Source organism: Taudactylus pleione, unplaced genomic scaffold, assembly GCF_031769625.1.
Source record: "Taudactylus pleione unplaced genomic scaffold, aTauple2 ptg001687l, whole genome shotgun sequence".
Taxonomy (NCBI): Eukaryota; Metazoa; Chordata; class Amphibia; order Anura; family Myobatrachidae; genus Taudactylus; species Taudactylus pleione.
The window spans coordinates 275,920-290,294 of record NW_028286084.1 but is presented as its reverse complement, the minus strand read 5'-3'; the positions used below and the strand labels follow the sequence as shown (position 1 = coordinate 290,294).

General features: G+C 45.0%; 1 protein-coding gene across 1 annotated transcript; it reads right to left on the bottom strand.

The window, feature by feature from the left end:
• Window positions 1–265: 265 nt before the first annotated feature.
• On the bottom strand, window positions 266–874 carry LOC148439580 (myb-related transcription factor, partner of profilin-like). Its single transcript, XM_088464553.1, has 2 exons — window positions 824–874; window positions 266–760 (listed from the first exon to the last, which is right to left on the bottom strand). Exons 1-2 carry the CDS (start codon window positions 872–874, stop codon window positions 266–268), a joined length of 546 nt encoding a protein of 181 aa, XP_088320679.1.
• Window positions 875–14,375: the final 13,501 nt, after the last annotated feature.

Below are 14,375 nucleotides of genomic sequence, written 5' to 3'. Positions count from 1 at the left end.
ATAAGCGTGAGCGCGCGCGAAAGTTTTTTGCTGGCAAAACCTCCGATGTGCGGTGAAAAACTCGCTGGCAAGGTTAACGTTTCATATTGAATACCCCTCATAGGCGCTACTTTGACGCATATTACATTGCGTTAACTTTCCGCCTAGGCGTAAAATCTTTAAAATTGAATATGGGGGAAAATGAAACCAGGGGAAAATGACATAATCGCCGGGGAAATAACGCCAATCCGTACTTAACGCCACACATTTAATACGGACCGACCAGCTAAAAAATTGTAAAAAAAACCTCACCAGGACGCCTTGGAGCAGGAGGTCGATCCATGTCCTCTATATGATCGCCAGGCAGGACTTCAGGAGGCAAAACCTGCCTCAACCCCTCCTCAAAGCTGGAAAACAATATCCGCACACGACGTCCTCCACCAGTTTTGCGTGCTTCTCGCATCTCATCCACCATTTTGGCCTTTAAACCCCGCTTAACATCATTGTATCTTTTTTTTATATTTTTTACATCACGGGGGCAGGAACCTACAGCAGTAACAGCCTCCAAAACCGTTTGCCACATAGCTTTTTTCCTTGACAATGGGGTCTTGTGTGCATCCTCGCCAAGGAGGCGACTATAGACCGGGACAATTGCATGCACTAGGGCACAATTCTCGGCATGTGTAAACCGAACATTGCGTCCTGTTCGTGTTTTCCCAGGGCGTGGAGCTACTTCCACCTCCACATCCTCCTCCTCACCCTCTTCCTCCTCACTACCCTCCTCCTGTGTGGAATCACTGCTCGCCTCCTCCTCGTCAGTAATTGCCTGTCTGACTAGGCAAACAACATCCTCCTCCTCCTGACTCTCCTCACCCCTTCTGTGTCTATAAGACATTTTAGTGTAATCAGTATTATGCAGCACCTCTAACATTCACAAACTCCTTCCCAAACCTATCAAAGGTCAAAATGGAGGAACAGGGGTTTATATAGTGTAGGTCTGTATTGATCAGCAGTTAGAGTTGTGCCAATGGTTGTCTTTGTTTTAAACTGATTTAGTAAGCTTTTGAAACTCGCTATTTGGTTGGTCAGAAAATCGCAAATTTTTTGGAGAGAAATCTCGCGGGAACTCGCAGGTCACAATCACCAGTGCATGTAAACTGACACCCTATTGAATTTGCGAGATTCAGTACAAACTCGCACTTTTTAAAAGTGCGAGAAAGTGCGAGTTTGTACTGTTACTAAAACAGACTACCTATTACATTTTGCCCAATATCTTTGTTGTTATTGGCGGTATACATTCCTCCACCGTATTCACATGATGTTCTTAAAAAGGTGGCTGAATTTTTGGTCTTATTCCCGGGAACGCCCACCATATGTGTGGGGGATTTTAGCAATATCCTGGATCCAATACTAGATAGGCATAGAATATCTGTTACTGATACACGAGCGAGGGGGTTTGGATTTTCAGGTATGGTGGAGGGAATGGGATTGGTCAATGCCTGGAGGACCAGATATCCTTCTATGAAGCAGTTTTCTTGTTTTTCATATACTCATCTCTTGTTTTTTGGGATTGACCTGGCATTAGTTACGCTAGAATTGCAGACGAGAGTTCACAAGGTCCAATTCGAGACTAGGGGTATATCCGATCATTCCTCATTAACAATCATTCTTGACCTGGAGAGTCAGCAGGGTCACTCCTTCTGGAAGTTTAACCAGTACTGGTTGTCGCGCATGGGCTATGGGGCAGAATTAGAGGCTGCTTGGAAATAATGTTTTGAGTTCAATAGTGGCACTACATCTATTTCCAAAAAAATGTTTTTATTGTCATTCAAAGCACTGAACGTCAAAAATACATTCATGGTTGAACATGGCTATACAGAGTGGGTTGTATGTGATACATTACACATATTTGAAGAAATAACATCTGGACCTCACAGGGCAGAATACCGATAACTTATTATTCAATACAATATGGTCATAGTGGATCATTTGAAATTTTGTGTGTTGTGGTTATCTTGGCTCAAAGAAAGTAATCAACAAATAACTAACACATAGTAACACAAACAATACCTTTGAACAAAAATGAAAAGAATTACAGAGGAAAAAATTATAAAACGTTTTTGTTCAGAGCTGTGTAGCACCCTGTTCAAATATTAATAAAAAGAAAAGGGATGGGCCCTCCATGTCCCCCCCCCCCGCCAGACACCCAAAAGGAATTGCTCATCTAAAAAAAAATATAAAAAAAAGGCAAGGTCAAGCATCTAATCTAATTGGAGGCTCTCCAGACGCATTCTGCATCATATACCATGAAGGATTCTGCAATGTTCTATGAAGCTGGAGATGAAGAGTTCCTGAAAGAGTATCTATGTAGCTCTCCCACATACCAAAAATTCTTTCTATCTTAGTTTCTTTTTCCATTATTACTTCCACTAATTAATTCTGAAGAAATGATGCAATTTTGCCTTAAAAAGAGGCAGGGGAGGTGGTTGCGCATCTATCCATGTATGTAGGATTGTTTTACAGGCTGCTGCACTTATGGCTAATAACAGACGTTTTCCTCCTGCAGAGATACGAATATTATCAGGAAGAACGCCAAATATCGCCCATTCAGGCGTTAGTGGGACAAAATGTTCTAATTGCGTGGTAACATATGTCCGCACCTGTATCCAGAGCCCTCGTACCACCGGGCAGGACCACAGACAGTGGAAGATATCTGCCTCAGGAGTCCCACATCTATAACAGTTTGAACTTTGCGACATGCCTATTAGAAAGCTCCTGTGAGGTGAAATATAGGATCTATGCCAAATATTCAGAAACATAGTAGTACAGGTTGAGTCTCCCATATCCAAAATGCTTGGGACCAGGGGTATTTTGGATAACGGAATATTCTGTATTTTGGAATATTTGCATACCATAATGAGATACCTTGGGAATAGGACCCAAATATACACACAGAATGCATTTATGTATTATATACACCTTATACACACAGCCTGCAGGTAATTTTATACAATATTTTCAATAATTTTGTGGCTCAAACAAAGTTTGTGTACAGAAATTAAACTAATTTATGTTTCATATACAACTTATACACACAGCCTGAAGGTAATTGTATGCAATATTTTTAATAATTTGTGCCTTAGACAAAGTTTGTGTACATTGAACCAGCAAAAATCAAAGGTTTCATTATCTGAGTCATGCCAAAATAATTCCGTATTTCGGAATATTCCGTATTTCGGAATATTTGGATATGGGAGACTCAACCTGTATATGATGAGTAATGGGGGGTATCCACTTAGCGATTCAGCCAAGCGATTGCACGATAATGACATTGTTATCGTGCAATTGTTTTCCAATCGCGCATGCTTTGGTCTGAAGCGACCTGCGATGCGCGTGCCCGCTAGCCGCTTCTGACATCCGACATCGCCCGTACATGCAGGTCAACCTGACAATCTCGTCAGGTTCAACATGTGCGGGGATGAGGGATGTGCCAGGACTGAACGAGTGAACGTTCAGTCTAGGCACATCACTAGCTATACAAACGACAGCACGATTGCAATGTCGTAATCGTGCTGTCGTTTGTATATCGTCAAGTGGATACCCCCCTTAAGGCATTAGTGCACAGGCTTTGTCGTAGGATCGATTTAAGTTGTCTATCTGTAGAGCTGGAATCTGGGACACCCACTTAGCATAGCTTGCTGGAGATTTGTCAGGTATAAAAACTGCGCAGAAGATTATACATTTGTGATATAGTTTTTATTTCTAATGAGTATGAGCTTAGAAAGTCGTCTAAGGAGTTATTCCAATCCATGGCCGAAAAACACTGCACTGTTACTTCAATGTAATGTTTAGCCTGCCAAAATGCAAGTGGATGTCTCGTTAGTATAGGATACCTGTCCCTAGCCTCCTGGAATGTAAGGGGCCTCCCATCTTCTCTTTGTGTCAACATGCCAATATTGCTAATTTCTATGGTTTGTCATAGTGTGAATGGGTATTTAGCACCACCCTGTTGGAACTCTGGGTTTGCAAGAAAAGGCAGATATAGCCAGGGGCGGATTGGGTCGCCGGGAAAGCGGGAGAGTTCCCGCTGGGCCGGTCCCATTCTCCCCTCATCAGGGCCGGCTCACCCTGTACTCATTCATAGATCAGCCGGGCCAGCTGCAGAGCTTCCTGGATTTGCGTTCTGCTGTGGATCGCAAACCAGAAGCTTTAACAGTCATCTACTCAGGCTAGCTCCGGGATCAGAGCAGCGGGGTAGTGTCCTTATTACCTTCATCCATTATTAGCTGTACCGATTAGTGTGTGTAGAGCACGCTGCTGCATGCCCTGGCTCTGCATATGAACGGTGGCCTCATGGGAGTTGTAGTGTGCTTTCCAATCCGTGGAGTGTTAGTCTGTGGCTTGGGAAACTCCATTTCCCAGCATGCTCCGGGACCCGAAAGCTTGCTAGAGCTGGAACATGTTTTAACAGGAACTGTCAGGGATCACCGAGGAGAGCTGCCGATCTACCTACGCACAGGAGACAATCTGATCTGCACAGCCCTTTTTATGTAAGCCTTCTGCTCTGGACAACTATAGTAAATGTGATTACAACACACTTAACTCAGCTCTGTCCTTCTACAACTATCACACACGATCCACCTCTGCTACATCTATCACCCTACACACTATCCTCCTCTGCTACATCTATCACCCTACATACTATCCTCCTCTGCTACATCTATCACCCTACACACTATCCTCCTCTGCTACATCTATCACCCTACACACTATCCTCCTCTGCTACATCTATCACGCTACACACTATCCTCTGCTACATCTATCACACTCTGTTACACACTATCCTCCTCTGCTACATCTATCACCCTACACACTATCCTCCTCTGCTACATCTATCACCCTACACACTATCCTCCTCTGCTACATCTATCACCCTACACACTATCCTCCGCTGCTACATCTATCACCCTACACACTATCCTCCTCTGCTACATCTATCACCATACACACTATCCTTCGTTGCTACATCTATCACCTTACACACTATCCTCCTCTGCTACATCTATCACACTCTGTTACACACTATCCTCCTCTGCTACATCTATCACCCTACATACTATCCTCCTCTGCTACATCTATCACACTACACACTAGCCTCCTCTGCTACATCTATCACCCTACACATTATCCTCCTCTGCTACATCTATCACCCTACACACTAGCCTCCTCTGCTACATCTATCACCCTACACACTATCCTCCTCTGCTACATCTATCACCCTACACACTATCCTCCTCTGCTACATCTATCACACTCTGTTACACACTATCGTCCTCTGCTACATCTATCACCCTACACACTATCCACCTCTGCTACATCTATCACCCTCAGTTACACACAATGGGGTAGATGTATTATAGCGGCACTTAGCGTGCCGCTATACCGCTTCCTCCTTCGCCTCTTTACCGAGGCGAAGCAGGAAGCACTACCGATGAGATGTAAGAACATCTCATCGGCCGGAAAGGGGGAGTGTTAACTCCCCCCTCCGGCGCTACCCGCTAGAGACAGCAGCGCATCAGCCTAGTGCTGATACGCTGTGTGTCTCTGTCCCGGCCGGCTCCACTGAGCATGCGCGGGATCTCGCAAGTATCGCGAGATCCCCGCGTGCAGCCTTGAGCCGGCAGCCACCGCAGCAGGGACAGCACTGTCCCTGCTGTGGGGATAGGCTAGCGCCAGGCTGTAGCTGTCGATAACCACAGCTACAGCCGGCCGAATGGTCATGCGGTATGACCGTTCGTTCATGGCCCTGCCGCTCGGCGCTGCTATCTGTAGATGGCAGCGCCGATAATGACAGGGGAGAATAGCGCCCCTGTCATTTACCGCCCAGACCCCCGATCATACATCGGGGAGAAGCAGTATCAGCGCACATAACGTGCGCTGATACCGCTTCAGGGCTTCATACATCTCCCACAATATACCCTACTGCTGTATCACCTCTCTGCTATATCAACCCCCCCACTCCTTACCCTACCTCTCTGTTACCTAGACACAGTACTCAGCATCCCAGGGGCAAGCACTAATCACCATATCACACATTCCCCACCCCCCAAGGACATACACTGCCCACCCTACTCCTGTCCCAGGTTTTTATATTTTTCCTGGGGGGCCATTGTATTTTATATTTACCTATTGTGACCAATATGTATGTTTGTTTGTTTTTTCCTGGAGGGACAATGTGTTTTAATTTATTCTTGTGCAATGTATTTTTTGTCAGCGCTTGCATTGCAGCATCTGTACACACTACTGTAGGCCCTCAGTCCTTGCATATTCAGATGTACACCAGGGAAGGACTGCGTAGTGGCGTTAGCATAAAGTTGCAGACACAGATTCAGCAAAATATGCAAGGAAAGCTACAACTGCGTCCAATTCAGAATTAGGCCCTCCCCCTTTGACAGACCCTGCCCCCATTAGGGCTGCTTCCATAAATTTCCCGGGCTGGTTCTCTGACCCAATCCGCCCCTGGATATAGCGTATTATGGCCGTTTAAAGTGAATTTATGCCTAATAATGTGCCAGGCTTTTCTTGTGAACCAAAGCTAGGGGTTTTCTTTGATCTCCTGCGGTATTTCTTGATCAGGGGCGTGTAAGAAACTAATAAGACAGCCTGAATCCAAAAATTCCTCTTCAAGAGAGGAATTAGCATATAAGTTACGGTGAAACAACCAATCCTTGACGTACCTGAGATGTGCTGCATAAAAGTACACCTGCACATTGGGAAAGTTAATACCTCCCTGACTTCTAAGTTACTGCAATTTATGTAGGCCAATGCCTTTTTCCATTCCACACAAATTTCCTGAAAATGTAATTAAGTTGTTGGGCATCTTTGTTAGAAATCAAAAATGGCAAAACTTGTATGGGATACATCATTTTTGGGGAAGAAACCATCTTAATTAGGCTTGCCCTTCCTGTGTATGAAAGCAATAATTTCTTCCATCCCTCTAATTCCAAAGAAATTGATTTAATGGCAACAGTAAAGTTCAACTCATAGAGTAGGTGTGGGTTGTTAGAAATCTGTACCCCCAGGTATGTGATCTGTCTGTACGGCCCGTCGGGCAGCTCAGACGTAATGCCACTGATTTATTTACATTGACTTTAAAGCCTGATATTTCACCGAACACAGATAAAGTTTTAAAAATGTGATTCAGGGATTGCGAGGGATTCAATACAAATAATAGTGCATCATCGGCGAATGCCATAATTTTAATCTCCTTTCTACCTATCTTAATGCCCTGAAAGGAACTGCTAGATTGTAGTATTCTAAGCAACGGGTCCAGGCTGATGTTGAATAGTAGGGGAGAGAGGGGACAGCCCTGCCTTGTACCCCTGTGCATGGTAATGGGGGAGCTACAGTAGCCATTGATCAATAAAGAGGTATGAGGGCTAGTGTAAAGAAATTTTACAAAGTTTATAAATAAAAGTGGGAACTTCCGTCTTTGTAAAATTTTAAACAAGTGTACCGTATCAAACGCTTTTTTTGTATCTAAGCTGATTAATACATTGTTAGTTTTATCTGCACCATGTGAAGCGACAACAGCTGCCACCGCTGTCCTAATTCCCCTTACTGTTTGTTTGCCTCTTATAAATCCCAACTGATGAACCGTCAATATTTGTGGCATTAGCAATTGCAGTCTATCTGCCATTATCTTGGCCATTAATTTAATGTCTGTATTTAATAGGGTTTTGGGCCTATAAGAGTCTACCAGTTGAGAATTTATATCAGGTTTCGGGATTAAAACCGCATAAGCTTTATTAAATTGTGGGGCGACCGTATCATATTTTAGAATTGAGTTAAGTAGTTCGAGCAAGGCCTGGGCTAAGTAACCCTGTAGTATCTTATAATATTCATTTGTAAGCCCGTCTGGGCCAGGGGATTTATGGAGTTTCAATGAGGAGATAGCATGTGCTATCTCCTCTAGGGTTATTTCCTGACTTAGAATTTCCCCATCTACATCAGTGAGCAAAGGGAGGTTGATGTCTGAGATCAAACGTTCATGCATCTCATTGAAAGGACGGGTGTCATATAGGTTAGCATAATAATCTTCAAAATGTTGAAGAATACGTTTTGTTGAGGTGTCTATAGAATCAGAATTGGGGTCCTTAATAGCAGTAATAAACCTTTTCAATGTTCCTGGTCTAGACATGTTGGCCAACAATCTACCAGTCCTGTTGCCCCAACGAAAATACTTAAACTTTGAAAAAGTTAAATGTTTATTTGACTGCAATAACAGGAAATCATCCAATAATTGTCTGGCGTTTAGGTAGGATGTCTGGGTATCCGGATTCAGAGTGTCTATATATGTTTGCATTGTTCTAGTCAGGGAACTGTGAAGCTCCTGATATTGCGCTGAAGATTTCTTTTTTTGTCGAGCTATATATTGAATGATATGGCCCCGCATTGTAGCTTGCACTACATCTATTTAAATTCTTTGGGATGCTTTTAAATAATTTCTCAGAGGGTCTTTAATCCAAAGAGTAGCTGGTTTAAAATCTTCTATAAAAAAACTGAATTGGAGGCTTCCTGTAGGTCTTTAGAAGTAGCTTATATATGGGTCAGATTCAACTAAAGAAGCATGGATGGCTGCCCAAAACTCATGGAAAGATAGTTTGTTGGATAAGACGCACTACAAATTACTTTTTAACTCGCATTTGCAATATGCATCTGGCAATAGGCCTGGGTCTTACTTAGATAACCTGGCACGAACCGAGCATTCGTCGCCCAATACAGTGGTTAAAATAATTGCTTCTGATGATGTTGCTTATGGGCGAACTTCAGATATCGCAGAGGAATTTGTCAGCTATTATCATCAATTATATAAATCTAGATCAGTTTATACTCAACAGGAATTCATGATTTTTTATCTACTATATCCCTTCCAACACTCTCTCCAGAGGCAAGGGACTTTCTTGATTCTCCTTTGACGTTAGAGGAATTTGAGGTGGCCTTAAATTCCTTTCCTAACGGTAAAGCGCCAGGGATCGACAGGATTCCCCTCGAGCTATACAAAAAAAACTTAAAAAATGTTTGTACCACAATTGTTTGATCGTTTTATCCAAATTTACAAAAACAACACATTACCAAGTTATATGTCTGAGGCACTAATAATTGTTTTACCTAAACCAGGCAAGGACACTACTCGAGCTGACTCGTATTGGCCCATATCACTTGTTCCCACAGATGTGAAAATCCTAGCAAAAATACTGGCCTACAGGTTTAATCAGGTTATAATAACCCAACTGATTCATCCTGATCAGACAGGCTTTTATGGCGGTAAATCTTCATCGCTTATTCAAACAGGTCCAGCGTGGGGATGATATTATTGTGTCACTAGATGCCACTAAGGCGTTCAATTTGGTGGTATGGGCATTTCTATGGGAAACCATGGACCGTTTTGTAGTGATGAGCGGTTCGGATTCCTCAGAACGCAAGTTCGGGTGTTCCCGCCTGACTCGGATTCCACCTCGAGGCCGAACATCACCCGTCCGGCGTTGGATTCTCGCGAGACCTCGCGAGAGCCGGGTGACGTTCGGCCTCTATAAAAGGCGCGGCGCCCGGCTGTCGGCGCCATTTCGCGTGACTGTATCCCGACGGAACAGTCATGTTTAGTTAGGTAGTGATAGAGAAGGGAAAAGCGAGACTAGAGTTAGATTAGTTAGAGAGAGTAGTTCTACTTCTTGCCACTGTGTCCTCCGTGACTGGGCTTAGCCCACTGTGTGTATATTATACAAGCTCCGTGACTGGACTTAGCCCACTGAGTGTATTATTTATATTATACAAGCTCTGTGACTGGGCTTAGCCCACTGTGTGTATATTATACAAGCTCCGTGACTGGACTTAGCCAACTGTGTGCACTGTGTAGTATACAAGCTCCGTGAAAGGGCTTAAGACCACTGAGTGTATTATACAAGCTCCATGACAGGGCATAAGCTCACTGAGTGTATTATACAAGCTCCGTGACAGGGCATAAACCCACTGAGTGTATTATACAAGCTCCGTGACAGGGCATAAGCCCACTGAGTGTATTATACAAGCTCCGTGACAGGGCATAAGCCCAGTGAGTGCATACACGCTCCGTGAAAGGGCATAGCCCACTGTGTCTATTATACAAGCTCTGTGAAAGGGCATAAGCCCACTGAGTGTATTATACAAGCTCCGTGACAGGGCATAAGCCCACTGAGTGTATTATACAAACTCCGTGACTGGGCTTTACCCACTGTGTGTATATTATACAAGCTGTGTATTATACAAGCTCCGTGACTGGACTTAGCCAACTGTGTGCACTGTGTATTATACAAGCTCCGTGACTGGACTTAGCCCACTGAGTGTATTATACAAACTCCGTGACTGGACTTAGGGCCTGATTCAGAGCCGCTCGTAAGCGGCCGCTCGTTCGCTCCGAGCGATGTTCGCACATCTGCGCATGCGTATGGGTTGTGTAATGCGCATGCGTCAACCAGTCAGTGCTGTCGGAAATCGTGTGCTCGCAAAATAGCGAATGCCTGCTAATTTGAGTGACAGGATGAGGCGTTTGTGGGTGGTAACAGGGGAAGGTGCTTGAAAACGGGGAGTGGAGATCCGAACGCAGGCGTGCCAAACGGTCAAAACGGGCGTTTTAAGGGTGTGCATAATTAACAAAGCAGCGTCATCGACCACGTCACTTGGTTGTCTTTTAGCCTGAACTGCTCGCATGATTGCGATAGGAAAATGCTACCACAAGCACTGCGAGCAGTTCATACGCCTTTCGATGTACTCGATTGATCTAATAAATAGCGGAGATGACGTATGATGCGAACGGTCAGGGGGCGTCTTTACAAAATAGCGAGTGCATGTTTCGTTCGCTCGTTCAGACATAGAGGTGTCAACAGACCGCAAAGAGCGAGCGCTCTATTTAAATATCCGGCCCCTTTTTCTGAACAAGCGAGCGCAAATAGCGTCCGGCTCTGAATCAGGCCCTTAGCCCACTGTGTGTATTATACAAGCTCCGTGACTGGGCTTAGCCCACTGTGTGTATAATACAAGCTCCGTGACTGGACTTAGCCCACTGAGTGTATTATACAAACTCCGTGACTGGACTTAGCCCACTGTGTGTGTATTATACAAGCTCCGTGACTGGACTTAGCCCACTGAGTGTATTATACAAACTCCGTGACTGGACTTAGCCCACTGAGTGTATTATACAAACTCCGTGACTGGACTTAGCCCACTGTGTGTATTATACAAGCTCCGTGACTGGACTTAGGGTCTGATTCAGAGCCGGACGCTATTTGCGCTCGCTCGTTCAAAAAAATGGGGTGGCTGTTCAAATGAACCGTTCGTTCCTTGCGGTCTGTTCACGCCTCTATGTCTGAACGAGCGAACAAAACTTGCGGTCGTAGATTTGAAAAAAACGCCCCCTGGACGCTCGCACCATACGTCATGTCCGCTATTTATTAGATTTATCGAGTACATCGAACAGCGTATGAACTGCTCGCTGTTCTTGTGGTTGATTTTTCCTACCGCAATCTTGCGAGCAGTTCTGACTATAAATCAACCAAGTGACGTGGTCAATGACGCTGCTGTATTAATTATGCACACCCTTAAAACGCCCGTTTTGACCTTTAAGCACGCCTGTGTTGAATTCCACTACCCGTTTTCAAGCACCTTCCCCTGTTACCACCCACATACGCCTCATTCTGTCACTCAAAATAGCAGGCATTCGCTATATAGCGAACAAACGATTTTCGGCCGCACTGACTGGTTCGCGCATGCGTATTACAATCCGTACGCATGCGCAGATGTGCGAACATCGCTCATAACGAACGAGCGTCCGCTTACGAGCGGCTCTGAATGAGGGCCTTAGCCCACTGTGTGTATATTATACAAGCTCCGTGACTGGGCTTAGCCCACTGAGTGTATTATACAAACTCCGTGACTGGGCTTAGCCCACTGAGTGTATTATACAAACTCCGTGACTGGACTTAGCCCACTGTGTGTATTATACAAGCTCCGTGACTGGGCTTAGCCCACTGTGTGTATAATACAAGCTCCGTGACTGTTCTTAGCCCACTGTGTGTATTATACAAGCTCCGTGAAAGGGCATAAGCCCAGTGAGTGCATACACGCTCCGTGACAGGGCATAAGCCCACTGTGTCTATTATACAAGCTCCGTGAAAGGGCATAAGCCCACTGAGTGTATTATACAAGCTCCGTGAAAGGGCATAAACCCACTGAGTGTATTATACAAGCTCCATGACAGGGCATAAGCCCACTGAGTGTATTATACAAGCTCCGTGAAAGGGCATAAGCCCACTGAGTGTATTATACAAGCTCCGTGACAGGGCATAAGCCCAGTGAGTGCATACAAGCTCCGTGAAAGGGCATAGCCAACTGTGTCTATTATACAAGCTCCGTGAAAGGGTATAAGCCCTCTGTGTGTATTATACAAGCTCCGTGACTGGACTTAGGGTCTGATTCAAAGCCGGACGCTATTTGCGCTCGCTCGTTCAAAAAATAGGGGTGGCTATTCAAATGAACCGTTCGTTCTTTGCGGTCTGTTCACGCCTCTATGTCTGAACGAGCGAACAAAACTTGCGGACGTAAATTTAAAAAAACCGCCCCCTGGCCCCTCGCACCATACGTCATGTCCGCTATTTATTAGATTAATCGAGTACATCGAACAGCGTATGAACTGCTCGCTATTCTTGTGGTTGGTTTTTCCTACCGCAATCTTGCGAGCAGTTCTGACTATAAATCAACCAAGTGACGTGGTCAATGTCGCTGCTGTATTAATTATGCACAGCCTTAAAACGCCCGTTTTGACCTTTAAGCACGCCTGTGTTCTGATCTCCACTCCCCGGGGATCTTGCGGGTCAATGGCAGAAAAAAAGGTGGATGGCCAGGATTTCCTGTACTACAGTAGCTTTAGCACCTTGGCAGACCCTCCAGTCATTCAGTGGCAGAAGGGCTAAACAAGCCTAGGGGGGTTTACGACGAGTTGAACGGGATGATGTCAGCATTCTGGTTCAGGATTCTTCTTCCTCCACACCACTCGAGTGTGCAGCACTGAGTGACATTGAGATCAGCACCACTTTTTACAACGCACAGGAAAAACACAACTTCTTCGAATTGTGTGTGACAGAAAACTAACTGTGCTAGAGGGGTGAAACTTGCAAAACCGCTTTGGGATAGTCCAAGGTCAATGTTCCCCCACTCCCTTTTAATTCACACAGTATAGTTTATATTTTTACAAGTACAGTCTTGTTTTTTAATAGCCAGATTTGCAGCTATTGTACTGTATATCGTGCCAAGACTTTTGTAATGATTTACAAATAAGACATCACACAAACTGGTCTCTGCTGCATATGTACATGCAGGTCTTTATTGTTTTAGAAAAACCTGTTTATGGATCGACGTCCAATTTAGAAAGCAAATTTCTATTTTTTTCGGCTTTTCTAAACAATACTAAAGATTGTGTAAAGACCATGGCCCTGATTGTTTTTTTTTGAGTCCGGCCTTCTGGACGCTCGCTTTAGCGAGCGGCCAGGTGATGGTCGCGATTGTCCCGACCATCGCGGCTTGCGACGAGACCCTTGTGGTAGGGTCTCGTCTGCCACAAGCCCCTGTGAGCTTCCGGCTCTAATAGAGCCGGAAGCTCACCACTGACATCACTCGTGATGTCAGTGGGGCCGTCCCCAAAAGGCAGGCGTTTCTTCGGAAACGCCTCCGTTTGACCAGCCACCCCCCCCCGACCCGCCTACCAAACGGGACGAGCTGTCGATCAACATCGACAGCCGCCCCTTTTGGATGCGAGCCCCATAGCAAGTGATGTCTCGCTCGCTCCTGGGCTCCCGCGTGCGCACTGCCCGGCCATCGACCCGCTTGCGAGCGCATAGCGCTTGCGAGCGGGTCTGAATCAGGCCCCATGTGCATACAACAGTGTGAAATGGACCTAAAACAGGGAGCCAAATTCATAATAGACTGATTTCCTTGAGAACATTAAACAAGTTTCTACAGGTCTCCTTTATGTGGAAACCTTGTTGTAGTTGGTTTATAGATGGTATCTTGAGCCATTAAAACTTCACATCCTTCTTTCTCATTCAAACTTATGATGGAGAACCTTTAACAATATATCTTGTTTATCTCGTCTGTTATGGGACTGTACAAAAGTCAAACCAACACGGAAATTTGTATATCATCACAACGAGAGGCATTTGGGAGGGGGATTGTGTGCAGACATCCGTGGGCCCCCTCTCTCAAAGAAAAATAAGCAGGCGCCAGCAGATTATGATCTTATGTGCATATCTCCAGTATAGTCTACAGAAACATGGCGCCAGCGCCATAATTACAAAGCCTGTGCCGGA